Here is a 22701-nt window from a genome sequence, read left to right as displayed (position 1 = left end):
GTTGGTTTCTTTCAGACCAAAAACGTCAAATTGTCTAAAATTGTTCGAAAATTTACTTGGAAAAATAATTTCTAAATATGTACATATACTCATATAAAATTGTCTTATGAAAGTTTGTATATACCAAAGTATACGAAAATTATCAGAGTATACGAAACGTGCTCAAGCATCATTCTAAACGTTATTTATTAATTATTTTCATCGGTAAACATAAACAGGTGGTCGATAAAAAAGTATGAGTCTGCTAATAGAGACATTCACCCTATAATCATTTGCGCAGCTGATCCTTTAATTATTTTCGACGATGTACTTTCCCACTACGGTCATTACTGATACAAGAGATTCTGACGGCAATAATAGAAGAATTATGCGTAAATTTTATGGTATCGCCCTTTCTCGACTATTTTCCAGCGTCCATGAGACTTGTTTGCAAATAACCGCGTTCCCGTAACGCAGCATGTAAATTCAGAGCGGCATTTTGTGAGCGCCTCGTTCGAAGGCGATCATTTTCTTAGATGTTCGAGCAATTGCGAGGGAACATTTCGGTTCGAAACGATTCGTAAAATAAATGCGGATTCGTTCTACTATACATGGCAACTGTTGTTCTAACCATTTCCGATTGTACATTGGAACCGGTTCGGCATTCTATTTTTTAATCAATAGAATTATCATACCAAATATTATGAAAATTACAAATAAAAATAACAAAAATACTTTAATTATTTTATGTAATTTAAAACAGATAATAAAATCATCAAATAAGGTCGTGTATTTACATAACTCTCTTGCGGAATAGTTAAAAGTGGAAGATAGTTAGGGCAGAGGAGTATGTGGGTAGCAGAAAAATTGTATTAGAAAAGAGTAAAGTAAATAATAGTTCAATGCAATCGTAACGATATTTCCTTGCGGCATCGCTGTATTGATAACAGTGATGTAAAACTTGAATCAATTGTCATTCGGAACTATGTAAAGCCACAACTCCTATTGTGGGGTGCGACGCGTAAGACCGGATACTGCAGGTATATACTTGGACCGTTATGACCAGGCCACTTGAACTCAGATGGTTGGCAGGCGACCGATGATGGCCTGCAGAATCATGCACCGTTTTGACGGGATTAGTATTTAAGATGATTATAATGCCTTTTTAGAACAGTGTAGTTTCACGAGTTGAGAGGAGCAGGACAGAGTGGACTAGCGTGGAACGGCGTAGTTTGAGTGTCTAGAGTAGTAGGCCAGAGTAGACCAGCGTGGAACAGTGTAGTACTGCGTAGAATAGATTAAGATACATAGTTTAGTTTCATTCTAGTCAATTATAGTCCATTTAAATAAAAATACAGATACACCCGTGCTTTTTCTCGCCAAAACCTTCCAATACCACACTATTTATCGAGAAAAAGGATGAAAAATTTTTCTTCGAAAAAATATCACGCGTTTTCCAATGAATTTAAGAAAAATTTGCGCTACTACACATGGCATATACACACTGTATAAAATATTCAATCTCTAATATACTACAATTTCTACGTCAGACATTTTCCTACTTTGAATGATAAGAAAATATTGAAAAATCCTGTTTACAGTCAATTTGCAAATACACATTCTCTCTCTTAAATACGCATTACATACTATATTCTTGTAACTATGAATGAAAGTAGCACAATGAGAATTGTAGCCGTAAATAATAGCGTGTATCACGTCAAACCAATGCATCGCATATATCAGGTGCCAGCATTAATGTCGCAGTTGGAGGGATTAGAAAATGCATGGGCGTGTGACATTAAAGACGCGAGCGCGTCCATTCTAAAGATCGCCGGAGAAGATCGTCACGGATTTCGAAGTTGTTCCTCGGCGAAAATGCGTGGTTTTCATGCGAACCACAGGAGGCGGGACGGTAAACAGAGCAGAAGAAACTCGTTTATCGGAACGCTGTAAAGCACGCTTATGCCGCGCACTTGCCAGAAGCATTAGTCGTTACGTGCTCGGCGACTGCCACGCTTAAGGCAGTACCCCCGCTCTTTTATCGCGTTCACGTGTCAGAATGTAATGTCATTGCGACGCAACGTGCACAGGACAATTTATCATTTCGTAAAAATGGAATGTTAGATGTAATTTAGCTCGGCGCTAAATCGCCCGCCTTTTTTATTTGCTCCTCCTCCTACCCAGGAAAACAGAACGCGACTCGTTTTAGCGTTAATGACAGTTAGATGTTGCGAGAGCTTAGCTTCCTCCGTGACACATATTCACGTGAATAATAGTAATCTAACGCGAAAATCTGAAGCAGAGACTTTGAAGATTCGATTCAGAAAGTATTCAGTCAAATATTCGCACTAAACCTATCAAGACCAGTTAAAGTGGCCGTTCCAAACTGTTGCATACAGTTTCCCACATTAAACGATATTGCGATTATCGTATCGCAATTTATTCTTACGACTTGTCTTAGAATATGTATACACGCTATTTTTCAGTATTTACTTTCTCGTTTCATTTTCTTTTTCTCGAGAAATTTTGCACATCATTTGTAGGTCATTTTGATTAACCGGTCTAATCGTTTGTGCTATTGTCTTCTAAACTTACAAAATCGGTAAGAAAAGGAAGGCTATTTGAATGCGGCATGGACTGAGAGTGGATTAGTCTCTTTATTACGTTATTTCCAGCAGGATTACACGAATAGTTGATTACAGTAGAATAATTGATATCACAGACTTTTATGAGCATTCCACTAGCTAACAAATTAATTGTAAAAGAGACAAAATTATAAGATGAAATTATATAACTGTCATTATATATAAAATCAAAGAAATAAGTACTTCTACTAAGTTCAATGTACGACTCAATTGAAATTGATAGAAGTAGTAATCATGCACCAAAAATTTGATAGTAAAACAAAATTTGATGTAAAGACGACAGACTAAATGGCAAGAAAATACGGTGTAAAATCAAAATCTAGTAGATGGTTCTTTCAGGTCTTTTTCAATATTCTGGACCTAACTAGAGTAAACGCTTCGATTTTGTTATATATAAAGATACAACAGGAGAAATAATTTCAATATTTCTGCTATAATCTGCTATTGAAAATTTCTGCTATAACTTTAAAAGAAACTCTATAAATTGAATTTTCGTCAAACTTCGCTTACTTGAAAACTTGATAAGACGAAACCTACAAAACTCGACATTCTTTTCTGTTAGCTTGCGATTCAACTTACCGAGATAAGTACGACTGAATTTCAGACTTCTAGCAATTTCTGCGGTCGTAAGAAATAAATAGAATCATTGATTAAGGAGTTATCTACCGACAGAATTAAAAAAGGAAAGATTATATTTGAGAATTGTTATTTATTAGTAAAATCGTATATTATAAAATATAATTTTGTCATATAATTACATGGACATATTATAAAAGTGGCAAATATGCTATTTTATATTCTCGCATTCGAATTTTAAAATACCGTAGCTGTATTCTAAACCTACAAAATGTTTGCATATTAAATGAGGGATTAAACGAGGCTTCGCCGAAGATGGAAAAGTATTTTCTGAACCTTTTAGCCGGCTTTCTGTCAAGTTCTCATTGATATGAAGCTAATTTTGCTACCTTGAGCTTCAATTTTCTGTAAGTGTCACGTCCTGAATATTAACAAACTCATTAACCGTTATAGAAATTCTTCAAATTCAGAAACACAATGATGAAACATTAATACAAAGCATTGCTTAACTTTCGTTGATTTCAGTATAATTACTGAATTTTTAATACTGGTAGATTCTTCAATAGAATTGTTGCGTAAAACAAAACATACTAGTGTAACAATTAAATTATTGAATACTAAGCTATAGTTGAAATTGATATAAACGCAGAAGAGAGTGTCATATACAAATACAATAGAGAACTCGTTAGAAACTTGAGAAAATGAGACAAGAACGTTTTCATCGGAATGCGCCAGTGCGACGACGAGGCGAACAAATTTTTTTCTCAGCTTTCCTTTTAAAAGATTCAACGGTTTAAACGTCGCAGATACTTCAGCACGGGAAGAGTGGGATTTACTCTTCTCAGACTTTATTCTCATCTCGTCTTCTATCAACCGTTCAATTATGTAATTCCGCTCTTTTGTTACCATTGAAATTGTTTTGTATTATTGATAAAATAAACACCTACGCTGTTATCGACTGTCTTACTACCGTCGATTCTGATGCATCGAAATCGATAAAATAAAACTTTTTAATAATAAAAATAAAGTACAAATATAAAATAAAAATTTCTGCTGCTGCTGTCATTTTGAAAAACATTCTATTGTTTATTTTTTGAAATCAATTGTAATCAATTATTGGACCCAAAATGGAAGAAAAATATATATTGTATTATCCAATATTTCAAATACTATAGTTTCGACGTATGCATAGGAAATTCAAATTTTCTTTAAATATATTGTTTCTCTTGACAAAATAATTATTTAAGAACATTACCGTAGGAACATTGTACATCCCGAGACTTCATTTCTGTAGTGACCAATGTAACACGACAACAACATACGGAAATTCCCGACTGAAAATTAAGCCTGTCCCAAATTGAAGACAGAACAGCACAGCTAAGTGACGGTATTTCGAGCGTGCCCGGTGTACTTGTGTCAAAGACGCTAATTTGTAATGTACACGTCGGACACTCTTCAAGTTGATCTCCGGCTGGGACAAGTTACTGCGATGCTTGACAGCGGGTGTCGCAAACTCCAAGCCGGCGCGGATACGTAGATTTGAACCGTGTCGCGCCATTTGCAGTGTTGTCCCTTGCACCGTTGCCCTGGAAAACGTGGCTCCGCCTTGTGAAACCGCGGCCAGTTGGGCTCTTAATCAAAGTTGACGAAGTTACCAGCATTCCTTCCGCGAAAACCTCGGGATCTGTTTGCAGATGCTGCATGAAACAGAAATTACTAACGATGTAGCGGGAAGGCTCGTATAGGAGTTTCCTTTCCTCGTTTCTTGATCACGGAAACCGATATCAAGGCGGCTGCTGATTAATGAGTACTGATGCGTTTCGACTAATTGTTTTTGCTGTTGTTTATTGTTGTTGTCGTATGTTGAGCGAATGAGGGACTCAACGGTGTGAGTCCGCGGTATGATCATGGCAATAGTAAGCCAGATTAATGAAGGTCGTAAATCTGCATTTCGATTATTATCGACACCGAAGAAGTTGTACTCACGCGTCTCTATAATTTTTCACGGCGATATGAATAATTCCAATGAAACACTGAATTTGTGGAAAGTGAAACTATACTTATTGGTACGTGGAATCGAGTTACAGATGTTGAGTTTGTTTTGCGGTCTTGGTTGAACTGAATCGTTGTTGTGATTCAGAGACATGTAAAAAGGTTGCAAGTGTTGGATTGATTGCGAATGCGAGAGTCTGCTGATTTGAGACTGTGAGATTGCTCGTAAGACTTATGACTGCTTGATACTGCGTCCGGAGGCTGATTAATACTCACTGCCTCTGAAGAATGACTGATCTTGACTCCTTTTCCAGAGGGAAGATGAAGTGAGGATACGTTCGTAGCGACTTCCAGAACTGAATGGGATGTTGAGACAATGTGATTAGTTGATGACATTGAGAAGTGAGATGTGGTGAGACGGATGGTGCTCGAGTGGCGCTCGACTACCTGGATTCATGTTAATCCTTCTTTAACCAAAAATAACTGTTGAAACCAGGAGCCACAGTCTTTTGATTTGGGAACTCTGTACTAATCATCGAGATGCAGAAAATTTCCAACTCAGATTGTGCTCTGTCGTATTGAAAATTGAAAATCTTAATATTTGATTTATCTCAATATGTTGCAAAGGATTGAGAGCATTATAATCTCCTTCCGAAAGTCGCGCTGCGAAACGGTTGTCGATGAATGAAGCTAGAACAAAATCGAACTGAAATCGAACCAGGATTCATAGTGTAAACTATAATAAAAATGAGTCCTGAGTCTGAAATGTTGACACCGGTAGCTGCGACTCTCAGAAGGTCGAACTCTCAAGGCTCGAACCTTAAACCTTAAACTGTAAAAGCTGAAATTTTCAAAGCTCGAATCTTTATGCTCGAAGAATCGTGCCGTCTGTTACTATCTTAACACTGTACTGCTAATACTAACTCGAGTCTTTAAAAATAGAGACTTGAACGTTGAAGTCTTTCAGAGTTCAGATGAAGCTTTTAAAATTTTAAGGTTCACTACTGAAGTCTCAAAGACTTCATTTAACATTGAGCCTTAAAGCTTTGAAGACTTGAGCTTTTTACAACACTAGTGTGAACACATGCGAAACACATTATAAAGAATTGAATAATATTTGATCCAATTGAGATCGGATCAAAAGGAGACCGGTAGCGAGTGTCGGATTCTATGGGGTTGGTTTCCATGTGTAATATCGTCAATTGTTTAAACAACGTCACCGAAAAATAAGGCTTCCGTTATGTTAGATCCCGTGTTCTGTACTCAGTAGAACACATTCTTTATTAAAATTAACGGATTAAACATAGATTGTTTATTTAATCTCACAAGGTTACACGAGGCCTGTTTTATTTATTCTGAGAGAACCAGCATTTATTTGTGCTTTAAATTTGACTACACCTCAACTATTAGTACTATACTGCCAATTGTGAGAGATCGAGACTAAGGTCAAGACACTTAGCCCGTGAGCTATGCTTAGTGTCTAAATCTTAGGCCGTGCATTCGCATATAAATTAAGACTATGCTTCCACTTGAATTGTAGAAGGAGGCTAAACTCAAGGGAGACTTGGCAGCGACTTGAGCTACGTTTCGACTATTTAGGTTTTTTTTTTTACTTAATTTGACTGATTATATGTTGTATTTATCGATCTTAGCCAATTCATCAATGAACATGAAGTAGATGCAAACTATGAAATAACAAGTAGTTATAATAGTAATTTTGCGTTAATTCCCTACTAGATGCTCAAGCACTTTTGAAAACATTCTTTATATGTTTCTAAAGTTTGTAATTTTTTTAAATTTTTCCGACCGAGGATCTTCCCTTGTTAGTTTTAAGTTACGTTAGGGAATCCAACTAGTTACATGAGAAAAATATGTGAGCGCTCATGCAGAATGAGGGTATGCATTTAGAGGAAACTTGTGGAGGAAGTGCTGAAAGGGAAAATGAGTTTAAATTGAACAGGGACGCGCAATTCTGCGAAAATAAGGAAAATGTCGAGTGTGTAACAAACCTGTGCAATACGTGAATGTTTCTAAAAAAATGTTATTTCGCATGTTTACCATTAAAAGTAAACTTCGAAGTGAAGAATCCCAATAACATCTTAACTTAGAAATTACATACTCGCATCTCATAAAAATATTACATTAGATATTTATTATACTCTTTATATGTTTCGATTAAAAGAACATGTTTAAAACAAACATCAGATTTTACCAATTCAATGTGGAAGAAACGTCGAGCATATTAAATAGCTCAAAATGAGTTGTGAAGAAGTATTCTCGAGCTCAGAGTATAAGTACTCGATACCCAGTGACTGAGTAATCTCGTTTAAAGAAATTATTCCCCTGGTGTGAACGTGATTAAACTGGCTGAACCTAATTCCGAGAGTTCGCAGGTAACAAGGTGAATCTAAGTTATTAGACAGGTGGAAACGCAGGCTACCGAATTAATTCGGAAAAACTAGATCTTCTGGAAATACTCGAAGCTGCAGAGTTAACTTAAACGCGCGTCGTAGGGTTCAATCGCGCGGAAAATAAAACGGGATCTCGTCGATGTAATTTTGAAACATTCATATCATATATTAATATATTAAGAAACAACAAATTGCAAGAAACATTAAGCTTTTCATAATTTCATCAGCGACACATCCACACATCTACACGTTAAGTGTAGGTTAATATCGGCTAACAAGTTACCTAACATTGGATCCTAAAAGTCTTTCCAAAGTAATGTATTTCAAGAAAAAACGTAGTTACTTCACTTACTTCTGTTCATGTTTCGCTAGGTAAACACATTTATCAATGACCGAATACGCAACTTCGTGCAATTCAAATTTTCAAAAAAAGTACAACCTAGTATGATTTTCCGTCGCATTTACCAGCTTCGAACTTTCCATCAGCCTTCGTCCTCCATTTTAAATTCGCGCAATATTTCCTGCAAGATCCCCGAAAAAATCTCAGACCAATCGTATTTCACGGGCATTGTGGGCGCACGTCAACAAGGTTAGAATAGAAATTTGGCCGCGATTGACTACGGCCGAAGGGCATGATCATGCACAGTTTTAACAATAGCGCGGATGCTGAACATTTCCCACGTAGTTTCGCGGTCGACTAGTTTATTTCAGCGTATAGATATCTCTTGTACATAAGTTGGTACTTGCACGCAAGCGCCAATGAAAAGTGAAAATTTTCGCGTAGCCCCAACATCCCGCCTCATAAATTTCCAGCAACTTTCGTCGTGGACAAAGCGACTGAGGCTTCCCGGACCCCGTGTGCCGCCGGAAACTTTCCATCTGGGCGAAAAAGTGAGACACGGCCGCTGCCGGCATTTACTTGCCGCAAAAAAAGATACTGACCGAAAGATGGCCGACGGTGCGGGAAAGAGTGAAGAACAACCGAGGAAAATTTTCTTCTTCCCTATTCTTTTTTCCTTTTTTTTATTGCCACGCGGCCAGTTTCTTTCGCGAGGTGATGTTTCATAATTATCACCGGCGAATCCAGCCCCCCATCTTTTGTTTCTGTAATTATCGTGACCGCACAGAGTGGCTACTCGGAGGTACCGCGATAACGCTAACATGGCTTCTAGGTATCCTTGTCGATGAAATTGCAAAATATTTTTTCCAATATTTTTCTATTGCTCTATGACAACGTGAAATGAAAGCTTTGTTCTTAGTTTCTTCGTATTGTGCTTCGTTATTTGTAGATATGTTTGGGCATTGAATTTTATTTGAGATTATTACAATATAGACACACTCTTTTCGTTAATTACGGAAATCATAACATAGGTAACTAATGGGTAATAAGTCCGCAGGAAATTTGTTGCGAAGCGGTAAAGGTAACATCTGCCCACCATGAATAATTGAGGAACCATCTTGTTACAACAATATCACAATAACGTTCTCCATAGCAGTTAAACAGTAATTTCCATTTCACATCATTTATTATGCACTGTTTCCTATCGATGCGGTGTATGCGTTCATTTGTACAATAATTGGCGAATCATCAACGAGGATGGTTTGGGTTGGGGATGTAACCAATCTAGAATTTCACCGCTTAAAATTCAAAGCAATTATATTCCCTAATGCAACTGAATTTCAAATTCACCCGCGCTGAGGCTTCTCTTCAATGCGAGGAATGAAACACTGCGATGCGACGCAACGGTAATACGTCTATTTGCAATTCTTAGTAAGAAAACATCGTTTACACGATTTTTAATACGATTTCTAATAATAGTCAATTATCTAGTTTAATTATTTTCATGAAAAGTTTTATATCTGAAACATGAACGCAATAAACCCATTAAGAAATATGAAACACAATTAAATTCACAGTATTTTTCTCATAAAATGCCAGCATATTAAAATCATTAATAGATTAAATTAAATTCTCTTTCAATTTTGATTCATGCAAATTACATAAGATACGTAGAATACGCCAGAACAATTCATCCAAAGCTAAACGTTCTTTTATACGCAGAAATAAGTTAAAAAAGAATAGAAAATATGTTTTTATCTTTTCTGTTACTTGCAAATACTGGTGGTTGCACTCTCGAGATCGTTGAAACTCGATCTTCTTCGAAACGACGTCCTAAACGACGAAATATCGTTGTTTCTGTTCGAATTGTTTTCACGTGTATTTTCTCCCTGTTGCGCAACTTGTCCTGACATGCGTCGTATTTTCCCACAATCTCCACAGGAAATCCATTTCGCGGAGGATCCATAGAGCGACAGGAACGTGCGCGCAATCCACTCGTTTTCATATCCGATTCTGTTTACCTCTAATTTTGCTGCGGAAGAAAAAGCATAACTCATCGCTCATCCGCGGAATGTAGCTTCGCATCCCTCCGTAAAACTAGGCCCATTCTTTCCCGTCGAGCATCAGCAACACAGAAGCGCCGAGCCCAATTCTCTCAACGCTCTTTTCATTTCGCGCTGGCGCTGTTCCTTCGCCCGCGCTCTTCGCGTTCTTCGCGATCTACCTCCTCTTGCGCTCGCGCGCGAGCAGAAGCACGCGCGAAACCGTGGAGAAGAAGGAAGAAAAAAAGGCTTCGCTCGTTCCACTACCCGAGGATCGATCCTCGGGCGCAGCTTCTTTTTCATTTCCCTCCTTTCTCCAGAGTTTCCTTTTTTTCTTCTCTATCTCTCGCTCTCTCTCGCTCGCACTCACACGAAGCCACACACACACGCGCGCGTATACGCACGATCTATCTCTCTTTCCCTCTTTCTGGCTTTCGTCTCACCTATGATGGTCTTTTTACTATTTTTTTCAGAATGCTGGCAGCTCGTGATAAAAAGCGTGAACGTGCCCGCGACGGTGAAGGCCGGCGACACAGATTACGTGATACTGGACTGCGACTACGATCTCGAGAACACGCGCCACGATGGGCTAGTCGTGAAATGGTTTTTCAACACAAACGACTTGGTCTACCAATGGATACTCGGGATGAGCCCGATGGCCGGTGAGCTCACCAACAACTACGTCGACCTGACGTACGAAGCCAGCAACAATTCGTACACCAAGCACCGAGCCATGAAATTGAACAAGCCTGGTATCGATCTTACCGGCGACTACACGTGTGTCATATCCACTTTCGAGGACGAAAAGTCCGCGAGCGCGTCCATGGTTGTCTACTGTAAGTATTTAGAAATAGATCCGTTATTTTAAAATCTTTAGAATGAAACGTAGCAGTTCTTTGTATAACACTGTAGCGTTTGATGGAAAGCGATATGTAACTATACTTGACAAAGTAGTAGTGATCTTTATATCTCTCACATACGTTCACCTAGAGACGAGTTAAGTATACCAGATTACTCCCTTATGAAAATATAAAAATTACAGTTGAGACATACATGTTTGAAATAACGAATAGTTTCGGAGATATTCGCGTTTATACATTAAAATGGGACACCTTTTGTAGGTACCCATTTCTGCTGTAACCAGTTAAATGACTAATAATGAAAAGTTAAACTTTCCAAAAAGTGGTACAGGTAATTGACAGTTTAATATAGGGAACAACACACAAAATAACTGTTAGATTATAAACGAAATTCGGTAACTTCATTTATTTTAATGATAACGGGAAGAAATAATAACGGTGTCAATGTGTTAGCTAGAAACATTTCTTTCATTACTACTCTTCATAATTGCAATGTTTAGTAATTGTTTCGAATCTCAACTCTACCTCCGAATAGGCTATACATTTTTTAGTAAGTCTCAGCAGATCTTCCAACAACATAACAGTTATTATTTGACTCGGGAAAGCTTTAGGAAGAGAATTGTAAGCAAAAGAACTATTACTATAATCATAACTTTGCATAAGGACAAAGAGCATAAACACGAACGATTGTAAGCTTCGTACGCTGAGAGAATCATTCTAGTAACCTAGTATTCGCATTAATATCATTTAAAACACAACCCATTTGGAGATGAAGCCATAAGTTAAAATAATTTCCCAAGGTTTTACTTAAATACAACATAAATCGTCTTTATAAAATGTACACAATATTCATAGAAACAATTTCGTCAACTTTCTAGACGTTTAGACTTTAGTACAAGTGAAATTCTATTACTTATATTACCGCTGAAATTTGTACGTCTGTTTTTAATTATTTTTCTATTTGGCAATGTCAGTCCTCGCGAGATAGACTCTGGTTCCCAGTGCGCCGGTTTCTAACGCTAATTCTTGGTACAATATCGTCATAAACTCTTACTGTTGGGAGACACTCGCAAACTCAGCGCGGTCAAGTCGTACGTCGACCAAAATTTAATTAAGTTCTCCATGTGCGCTTCATTTTGAAGGCGCAGTTTCCACCACCAACGCCATGGAGAGGGAAAAATGGCACGTCACTCCTCCTTCAGAATGAAGCTAATTAAAAGTCGTACGTTACTCATTCCTGAGTCTTCGGAAAGTTGTTTGACACTCGTAAAAGGATATACGCGTCGTTCATCAAACTAGTCGCACATATGTTTGTATGAAATGTCTTATATCAGCCGTTCAATAATCAGTGAACCAATAAGTAACGATTCTCGTTTCAAAGCGGTTCGTGTACATTGTTCGTACAACAAGTTATTCTTTCGTTAAATATTCAGGTGCTTGGATTTAATCAGTCGTATGTAAAAGGTTGAATCATTCGTCGTGCAACTTTGAACGAATCGCAAGTAAATTTCCTGTGAAAAGTACTCGATCAATCATCAAACAATCGCTAAATTTCACAAACATTGTTATTCGATTCCATTTAGTTCCATATTAGAGAACAGTTCTTAATAGTTCCATACTATTTTCTATGCCATATTAAAACAATTATATAGTATCAATCGATTTACGACCTGAAATATTTGTAAAATATTGGACGACATTTATCGGTCACAAAATATAACCAAATTGTTAACTTTAAAGAGTTGAAAGGATACAATATGCGGAGATGTAAAAAATTTTCATTTCATTTCATTTATTTATAATTGTTATAATGGAATTTTCTATTTTATTATATGAAAAGTATTATCAGTAGTTCTTCTACGTATAGTCAATATTCTGTCATTTTATAGATGAAGTATTACTAGAAAAAGTACTAACCGTTAGGTCACTCTACTAACGATCGCTTGAGTAATAAATTTAATTGTATTAAGTAATTAATAATTATTAATCAGTAATGTTCAAAATTATTAATATTAATCAGTAAATGACATTTCAGCTAATACTTGAAATAGCAATAATTATTCGTTGGCTAAATTCATATTATAGATTTTTCGGCTTTCCAAGCTCTAATTTTCTGCGCCTTCTGAATCGATCTCACCGCTGTGTTAAATATTTACAATATCCATGAGGATTTCGGAACTGTTAATGATATTCTAACCAAAGATTATTAACTTAATCTAGGAATCGCGAATATTTTTTTGAAATGATAGAAAATCGTGGCTGTCGATAGTGTCGAGTCAGAGGGTAGTTTCGCCCCTCGTACTCCTGAAGGATCGATTGTTCCTTGAGGAGCGGTTCGAAATGTTTCAACGAGGGATCGGGCTAGCCGATCACGTTCCCTCGGCGAAGAGAATATTGTCAGCGAGGTACAACGTAATTTAGTTTTTTTGTCCACTGTCGCTCGGAGGAGAAGTAAGTCTTGGAATGATTTTGGAATTGACAGTAGTCCCCGATAAAAAGATAGTTTAATCCTTTGCGATCCAATGTCGGGATAAGCTTAATATTTGATTTTATACCAATAGCTATAATTATATTACAATCTTTCATATCGTAATCATATCATTTATAAAGTAAGATTCTAGTGCTTTTCAAATACACAGAACTTCGATTAACCCTTTCGCTATGGCGGGCCTCGCCGCGAAGTCCCTCGTGTAGAACGAAGCGCCGTGCCAAAAGTGGGAACATGAAGAACACAGTCTTCAGTATTCGAGGTCCTTTTGTCTTAAAAACGCCGTTGTGACACCGCTTTTAGAAATGAAATGATTTGTGTTCATAACAATGTATTTATAATTTTTCCCTGAACGTATTTTTGTTATTATTTACATTGTCTTAACTTTTGGTTTTATTATCGTGGCCGGTGACTATAGTCACCCGTTTTGTGCGGGTGTCGTTTTGTGGCGGATGACTATAGTAACCGGTAGTAGCAAAAGAGTTAACTGAGTCATTATTCCTTGCGACCTACATCGTTCAAAATCTTGGTTATCCACCAATTCAATAATTTAGTTTCTTAGATTATATCTCAGAATATATTATATGGAATTTTGCAAATATTCTTTAAAAAATTTTTTCTTCAGTTACCAATCATTAGCAGTGTCAATCTCTCAATTAAATTGGGTAATCGAGGATTCACCATATTCTGGAATAAATTAGTAGAATAAAATACCAGATTATAGTTGAATTTGAGTAATCTAGGTGTTATTTATTTGTTTTGTTAATATAAATTAAATATTACTTTTCTATTATTAATCGTTAACCCGGGCTGTAAAACGTAGACATAGAATAAGTGTAAAAGTTGCTCTTTTTCCAATAAATTATTAACGACAAAGTATGTAGTTGTATCGATTATAGTTAAAAAATAAACTATAGAAATGAAAATAATGTCTTTATGAAATGATAATAAAATTCAAGAAAAATCTTTCGTCAACTTTCGTTGCGTTACGCTATACACATTTCATGGAAAAATACACATGAAAGTATTTGAATTTTCTTTGTGCAAGATATAAAGTGTTGGACAACTCAAATATATACCGCTGATCGCTAAGATATTAAGTAAGTTGTTCGATTTCGAGTATTGACCGAACATAATTTCAAAAAGAAATCGAAACACACTTCTCAAATATATTCTGTACCTTGAACGATCTGTACAGAAGTATAATCGTCACAATAGTGCAATCAAATAAATTAATAGCTCGTTTAACTGGCAAGAAGCACACATCGACCTCCAGTTAATTAATTAGTAATTTATATTCGAATGTTAAACACGTACCGTCGGCGGTAGCACGTTTACAAATTACGGGAACAATTGTCATCCGAATGATCGATGCAGTTTAACACTAAAATAACCAAACCCGATAAAATAACAGATTACAAGTATCTTATTTTACCTTGTAGATTCTATTAATCCGTGTTCATTGGAGTTCATGTTGACTTCAATCAAAATAAAGGAATTAGTATATTATGCACGTGCCAATTTATTTTCCACCGTGCACTCGTATCTTAACCTTTTAACTACAAAAGGCGACTTAACTCGTCCTTCAAGTTTAACCCTTACAATTGGTATAGTGATTTTTTTATTACACCTATAGTAATTCCTGGCGGTGTAGTTTCATTCGTATGGAATCATGAAAATAAGTAAAAAATCCCTAGTATAACGATGTTTATTATTATTGCTACTAGCAATAGTATTATATACAGAGTGTATTATATATCTATAATAATAGGAAATGTGACGGAAAGAGAAGTAAATGAGTACAAATGTATCAAATAAAACATTCAGAAATTGCAAGCATCAGGATGTTGATTGTATTCTGGCAATCACATGATACCTTATTGCACAATGCAAAATGAGTGTCATATACACAAATCATATTAGAAAACATTTCTACTGAATGGAACTATAATATTTTTCATTTTCATACATGTACTGTACCATGTACGTGGTCACGAAGAACGTTTCGAAAAAAACAGATTATTCACGAAGAAAGGAACACATGTCCGTTGTTTTCAGTAGTTTTAACGAAATTGCGTATTGCATTCAGAAATGAGAGACGGCGCACTAGAAAGAGCTTTACATGTACATGTTTTGTACTGCCGACTTTTCCTATTTACGTTACACAAGTACTACACGATAAGACTGAGGATTAATTGAATTTCTCAGTAGTTCTTCGTTTCTACGTTCCCTCAAAAAATAATTTATATATTCCATCAAATCATAATGTTCATACTAACATAAATCATACAAGATTAAAGTGTATTACTGTATGTATTTATAATTACATTAATGTCATTCGTCTCGAGTTTTCATGAATCTTCTCGTTTCGAGTGAACATGCAGTTAAAAAGCTTAGATTCTGAATATATCACAATAAATCAACATGATCAATCATAGATTACTAATTGTTCTAGCGTTAATCAAAAGTATGCAATTATTGTCAAATCTGCTGGGAGCTCGCGAATACATTTTCAAATCGTAATTCACTCTGTCTGCATGTTCTTATATCTCCTCTCTGAAAATTCTTCCGAAGTTAGAATGAAATAAATTTCTGTCCTCCATTTAAATGCGAATATCTTCTCTTCAGACAACGCGACGCGTTTTTAATCTCGAGCATCCGAGAACTGCCGAACTGCGAGTTGGAGTTTTCTATCCGGCGCGCACCGGCCATACACGAATCTGGAATCCGAGATAGCTCAGAACGATAAAAGATTGATTTACGATTCTCCATCCTGATCTGTAGACGAGAAGGCAATGCCATTATTTCTCCTATAATTCGATCGTGTAGATTCTGCTTCTGATTGAGATACGAAGGATATATCGGACCCTGCGCTGATGCAACTGTCCGTGTTGAGAAAAATCGAAAGGACAAACGAACTTCACGAAATCGCTTCAAACACAACAATAAAGAATTACGAGATTCCATTTAATAAAACCGGAAAATTCTGTGTTGTACCTGAGTGCGTGCATAAGAGTGGATTGTTAGTAACCAAACAAACTAAAAGCTATTTAGTTTTATATTGCTACTTTCCCATAGGTGTTAATTCATTGTTTTAAACAACATAATTTATCGCGCAAATTGAATATGAAAAGCGGCAAAACATTTCTTTTTGCTGGTAGAAAACTTTGCATGAAATGTAAGCATCGCGATACAAGCTTATCGCATTATGAACATCAACCCTTTGCGAACGGATGTCGCCAATATAGCAAAATCTAGTTTTATACTTTAAATTAATAGTTGTACCTTTACAAGCAATTCTTTCAACAACAAAGTACCGGTATATAGTCTGTTTCTTTTCTAGTATTTCAAAGTTCAAAAGATTAAATCATCCCATAAGCAATGTATTTTCTTATCTTACTTCTTAAGATATGTTTTAATGTCATTTCGAGAATGATATTAATCGAGAAATGGCAAAAGTTCATACAAAACGATGATCAATATGTAGACGATTAAAGCAAACGCAAGTATTGATTTTGTACACCAAAAGTCAGTATAAAAAAACAATATTACTTATCAGATGATATAATACGATTTAATTTTCTATGGAAAATGTTTTCGATGCTTTCAACAATTTTCGTTCGCGAAGGGTTGATGAAGAATGAACGTAAAGTGTTCAGTCAGCATGGAGCGAGTGCGTTCTCGCAGGATTCAGTTTAGTCCCGATTGCACACACCGCGTAAAATTGTGAACGCGTATATATGTCGCGTGCTTTATGACGCGTGATAAGTGGGCGATATTTGTCAAGTCATGTTGCATTTTTACACGTTCCGCGAGGTTTGACGTGACGTCCCGCGCGATGTTGCGTGAAGTAATTCTTGGGAACTGCAACACGACACGAAACAACGGCGCTGGCCCTGATCGAATCGGAACAACCAGCTATTCACCGCCGTCCCTCACCAGCGTTTGGATTTTAGTCCGCGCTAAAGGCGCGATAATTTATAACAGTTCTAATTAACATCGAAATGTGCACAGTTTCCTGGCCTAATTAGAAAAGACTTGCGTTACGCGTGAAGTAATTGATCATTGTAATTGAATAGGACTGAAAATTGATATAATTAAATGTTTCCGCATGAAATTATTTATGTATCGATGGCAAGAGACTGCGGAAGATTGAACGAATACTTACAAATATTCTTCTGATTGTATTCTGGAAGGAAATCCATTCTGGACAAAAAGCTTTATTATCTCATATAAACTTGATAAATATTAATCCAAAAAGTGAATTTGAAGAATGGACCAATAAAGGGGAAAGTGCACCAGATAAAGTAGGGAATTATATTTTAGATTAATGTTTAAAAATTTCTATGAAATAATAAATCTTTCTGTTCAAACTGAAAATACTGGATTTCATTCCGGTCTTCCTAATATGTACATTTCGCTTCCTAAATTATGTTATTTCAATTAAACGAATTATGTTTAAAATAGTTTATTCTCTCCCGAATATGCAAGAATGTCAGAATAATTTATTTGATGGTGTCATATGTTTGTTATTATTGTAGTATCTAGAATATTTATTGTATGATGAATGGTTTGTTGTGCGTGCGTAAGGGCGACCAGGTCGTATTGCGACGGACCGGCGCCGGGATGTTTGGGAAATAGTATGACTGCGTTTAGACAATCTCGAGTGGCTGAAAGAATGCGAGGAACAGTGTCTGAAACTGAACGACTGAACCGTGAGAAAAGCGTGTACGTGACTGCGTGAATTTGGACTATGGACGAAAGATGCGAGTGAGAAGGGTGCAAGGGTGAGAAAGACAGAGCGAATGAGGGTGTGTGTTAAAAGCGAGTGGAAATGCGTGCATGGGAACATTTTGGTGAGCGACAGCGGAGAAGAACATTTTTGGTGCGAGAGTCGTGTGTTGTATTTTTACGTGTTGTCCGTATTGTTTTCTTTATCTTATTAAATATATATTGTTTTCCTAATTCTCTTTTTACTGAAGATCCACATTTTCAATATCATCTAATAGTAAACCACCACCACACTATATTATTTATGAAAGGATGTATGTACATGCAACTATGATGCTGTACTCTTTAAATCTCGCACCTTAATTAGCGCAAGCGACTTGATGCAGGTTCTCGGACTAAGTTATTAACTATTTCGGGAGGTAAACAGCTTTGAAGATTTCTTTGATGTCTGTTTTAATAACCTTTCCTAAGTATTTTATTACAAAACTTCACGCTTCAACAAACTTGCTTGCCAAAGACGTGACTGAGTTATTCGCAGATTCGCCTACTTTCTTCCTGTTGATATTACTTCAGACTATAACATTTAATGAAATATTTTTGATTACGTCCTTATTAAAATCCAATGGAAAATAATATTTCTTATTCTTTATTATTCTTTATAATTCTTAAATAAATACTCACGTACATAAAAGATCCGCTAGTTTTTTCAATGTTTCATAACAAGAATTTTTGACCAAAGGATAGGAAATAAATCTCTGAAACGTGCCCCGATAAGTACAGTGTAGAACATATTTTCATAAAAATATTTACACAGTTTGACTAAAGAAAAGAAAAGAACTAATCTTTATTTTCCTGTCACTACTCTTCCAATCAAGATTAAGGGTTGAAACCTCGCACATAATGTTTTCTCCTGATAAACTATCAAATTGTCTATCGCGAGTCCAATTTGTTTTAAGACTACTTTTGATCTCCTTACCTAGCTGTATTATTTCATATAAACCAGATGCATTTAATTCCATGTAAGGTATTGTACAAAAGTAAATTAACGATACGTAACTCTATTTAATGTCCTGAGAGTACTTTAAAGTACCATTTCCATTAAAATACCCACTATAAACCAAATACGCTTGCATTCTCATTTTTAGCTTAATTTCATTTAATGTGCAACTACGTACATTTATACCGTAATAATCGTAAAACATACTTACAATTAACATACGTGTTATTTAACCAATGAAAATATCTTGAAGAAGGATAACGGCATCTATAAAATAAGAATAACGGTTTAAGAACTGCAACAATTAAATGGGTTAGTGTCCAATTAGTTTTACATGAATTTGAGAAATTCCGTTGAAGAACTACAAATTTTAAGTTTCGTTTTTCTTCATTGACATTATTCTTAACGTCAAGCTGCTCCGCAAAGATTCATAACGTTCCGCAAGCTATCATAATTATTCCCCAGCAAGCTTTTCTTTCTCATCGCGCAAAAAGTGGCGGGAAAACGGGCATTCAACTTTTAAGCCCCAAACTTTCGAACATTAAAGTGCTTCCCCTCGATCTAATGGCGGCTCGAACAAGACGTTTTCCAGTTGTATCGTTAGGACGATACAAGCCGTAAGCAATTTTGCGTTTCATCGTCGAGACCCCCCGCGCCAACATGAAAGCTGGAACAGGCCATTCACCGATGCGGATAAGAAACCGTTCCACGGTTATGAAAAGTTCTCCTCGAGATGGACTTAAAACATCCGCAAGAGCGGGATGGCCGAGATCCCTAATTTCATGAAATTATTATCTCTCACCTAACGTCCTTCTTCCGCGCGTTTCTTCTCCAGTTACACTCGACGCTGCGACGCGACGCTATACCAACTCGCGAACAGGCCTCGTCATGCTTCGACATTATACTGAACGCGTAAACATCGCATTATATTCCCCAGCGCTTTATTAAGGCGAAACTTAAGACTTCCTTGAAAAGATTTCGCTTAAAAGGCCATGGAGCAGATTTCTTTTCTTTCCCACGCGGCGATAGCCAACGGCAATTGTTGCTTTCTATAGTTCGAACGATTAACTCGTGAGAAGCATCTCCAGCAGTGAATTTCAGAATTTAATGATTTCATTTTATGTGAAAAGGTGATTGTGGTTCTAAATCTAGAAATATTGAAATTACAATAGAAAGTCAATTATTTCCTAGTTTTAGTACTAGTGTATTTCTAATCTGTAGTTTGCTCAGTAGTAATAGTTGAATTATTTAATATTTCATTTGTATGGAAATTAATTAATTCCCTACAAAACAACGATTAAATATGTTCGAGCAATTTGAAGACATTGATCGTGCAATACATTGATGCACAACTGCTTCACTTGTTGCTTGAACGAGGAAACGTCCTTTCGCCGAGATCCAGCTGTTAATATCACGATTTTTGAGATAAAACGATCGCCGGCGACTTTCAAAGAGACTCGAACAGAGTTAGTTGTAGAAAGCAGATAACCTGTAGAGCAGATAACCTTCACTGGTAGATAATCAATACCGTAATCAAACGGCGTAACATTTTCGTGTTGGAATTTTAAATTAGCCCGCTCCGGTCATCGCGCGGGGATCCAAATTTTTCCCTCGCGACTCGCCTGTTTACCGTCAAATTAATCTGCCTGGAAGACATGCCGCTCCGACTCCAACTTCAACGGTAAATATTTGAAACCTCGCGGGAAACGTGTCTTTCGGTGTTAATAACTAGTTATTGACTCTTGCTGCACCTCAAAATGAAAGTATCGTGTTTGGTGCCAAGCGTTTTACTTGTGGCGTGAAAACAAAATTTTTTACAAAATAATTAAACCGGAATAGAATAATTAAACTCTAATTGGGAAAGAAAAAACTGAAAAGTAATAAAACTCCTAAAAACTCTCTCCATAAGAAAAATTGAATTATACAGTTTTTGATTTTTCATATAAAATTTCCAAGTCACCATTACGACGATATTCGACTGTAAAGAGTTAACATACTTTTTGAGCTTTCAGTTACCGATACATGCGCGTTATAATATTAATAGTTTTAATTATTGTTCACAATTATTTATTAAATACAAATGTCATAATTAGTCACAATATCATTGACTGCCGTGTAATTGTTAACAGTTGTCATGATTCTATTAGCAAGTTAAACCTGGAAAAAAAATATTTTTCCCTGTATTTTGATTCGTTTCTGCGCGAGTAATTCTAGAATATAGAAAACAATGAAAAAATTAAAACTTGAACGTGATAAATAAAACAAATCACAGGACACGAAATAAAAGTTTTAACCTTTTTCGAGAAAATATGCATTTGTCATTAGTGTACGGTTGTTCGCGATTCATCTTCCTTTTTTCGCAGTAAATTTTTTTCGTATTATAAGCGGCAAGATCACAATTACGCAGGAAAATAAGCGGATCACTAAATGTCGTGTTTGTTTTCGATAATTTAATATTGTATTAAACCCAAGCGGCCTCATTCATTTCCCCATTGCGGTGTGCTCGCTTTTCCTGCATTCTCAGTCGTCTCGTAATATGTCCCCGGAGACAGATTCGCGGCGAACTTGATTAAATTCCGATTCAAATATTTTTTAAACTAACAACGTCGCCTTTATTAGTAGAATCTCTTCTCTCCCTATTAACATCTAATTTTGAGTTAAGTATTTTCCTGAAAAATAATTCATTCGTTCTATTTACATGCCTAAAATAGAGAAGGAAGTTCAACTATTAAAATTGTACTTAAGTTCCTTCCTCTTCCCTGATGGCTTCGGTTCTCCACCATTATCAATTGATAATACGAAAATTAAAAATTGTAATTGTAAATTGCGCGCAATCGAAACTAATTAAATCGGTAAGTGTAATATTTCTTTATCGTTATAGGCGATCAAATTCAGTACATGTTTTCACAATACGAATAAAACTTTTCGATGTCTTTGGTGCCATGAAAATTTGGTGGTAATTAATTGTATGGAACAAAATTACAGTATTTCTTTGTTAAGAAAATTTAATGACAGATGTACCGCACAATAATTTGTGCCTGATAATAATTGTGGTACTTCTCGTTGATCTGTTTCTCGAGAAATTTTTTATTTGCACGAAATCATAGTGGTTATATCGGTATATTCGCAAGTACGTACATAATTTTGTAAGTTCTTGCAGAAAGGCTTGACTTGGGAAAGTAACTTCTGCATAATTTGCAGGCTCATCTGCTACCACTACCATATAAATACTGCCACCATATTACTTTCCTTTGAAAATAACTGTAAAGTTTCCCTTGACGATCTAAAGTAATATGAAAATAATAGCCGGCCGTAAGGAACTCCTCTTTCCTCCGAATAAGTTTCAAAATCATTTTTATATATATTTTTCTTTTATTTTTTTTCTTATAAAACACGGGCTGAAAAAAGTTGTTAATTCCCATCTGCAACAGTTACTCGCAAGCTAATAATTTTTACATCATTTTCTTCCAACCTAGTTTCAATCTTTTGCATTAATAGTTTTTTATGGATTTTCTTGGATGTAAAAGCCAGGTGCCCGAAGAGCAGCTGAACATTTGCATAAAATTGATTGCATAAAAGTTTTAATGTATACGTTTCCCTTTAGAACAACGTTCTTGGGGCGAAAGAATTGTACCGTAAA

General features: G+C 36.1%; 1 protein-coding gene across 2 annotated transcripts in view; it reads left to right on the top strand.

Annotated features, from left to right (window-relative positions):
• LOC116433344 (uncharacterized) overlaps positions 1-22701 on the top strand; it is a 492012-nt gene that overhangs the window by 447414 nt on the left and 21897 nt on the right. For both annotated transcript variants that reach the window (XM_076366656.1, XM_076366655.1), the window contains exon 2: positions 10459-10821. In XM_076366656.1, the coding sequence (XP_076222771.1) occupies positions 10459-10821 (363 nt within the window). The remainder of the gene's footprint in view (positions 1-10458; positions 10822-22701) is intronic.

The sequence above is a fragment of the Nomia melanderi genome, chromosome 4 (genome assembly GCF_051020985.1).
Source record: "Nomia melanderi isolate GNS246 chromosome 4, iyNomMela1, whole genome shotgun sequence".
NCBI classification, from domain to species: Eukaryota; Metazoa; Arthropoda; class Insecta; order Hymenoptera; family Halictidae; genus Nomia; species Nomia melanderi.
This window is presented reverse-complemented; position numbering and strand designations above follow the sequence as displayed.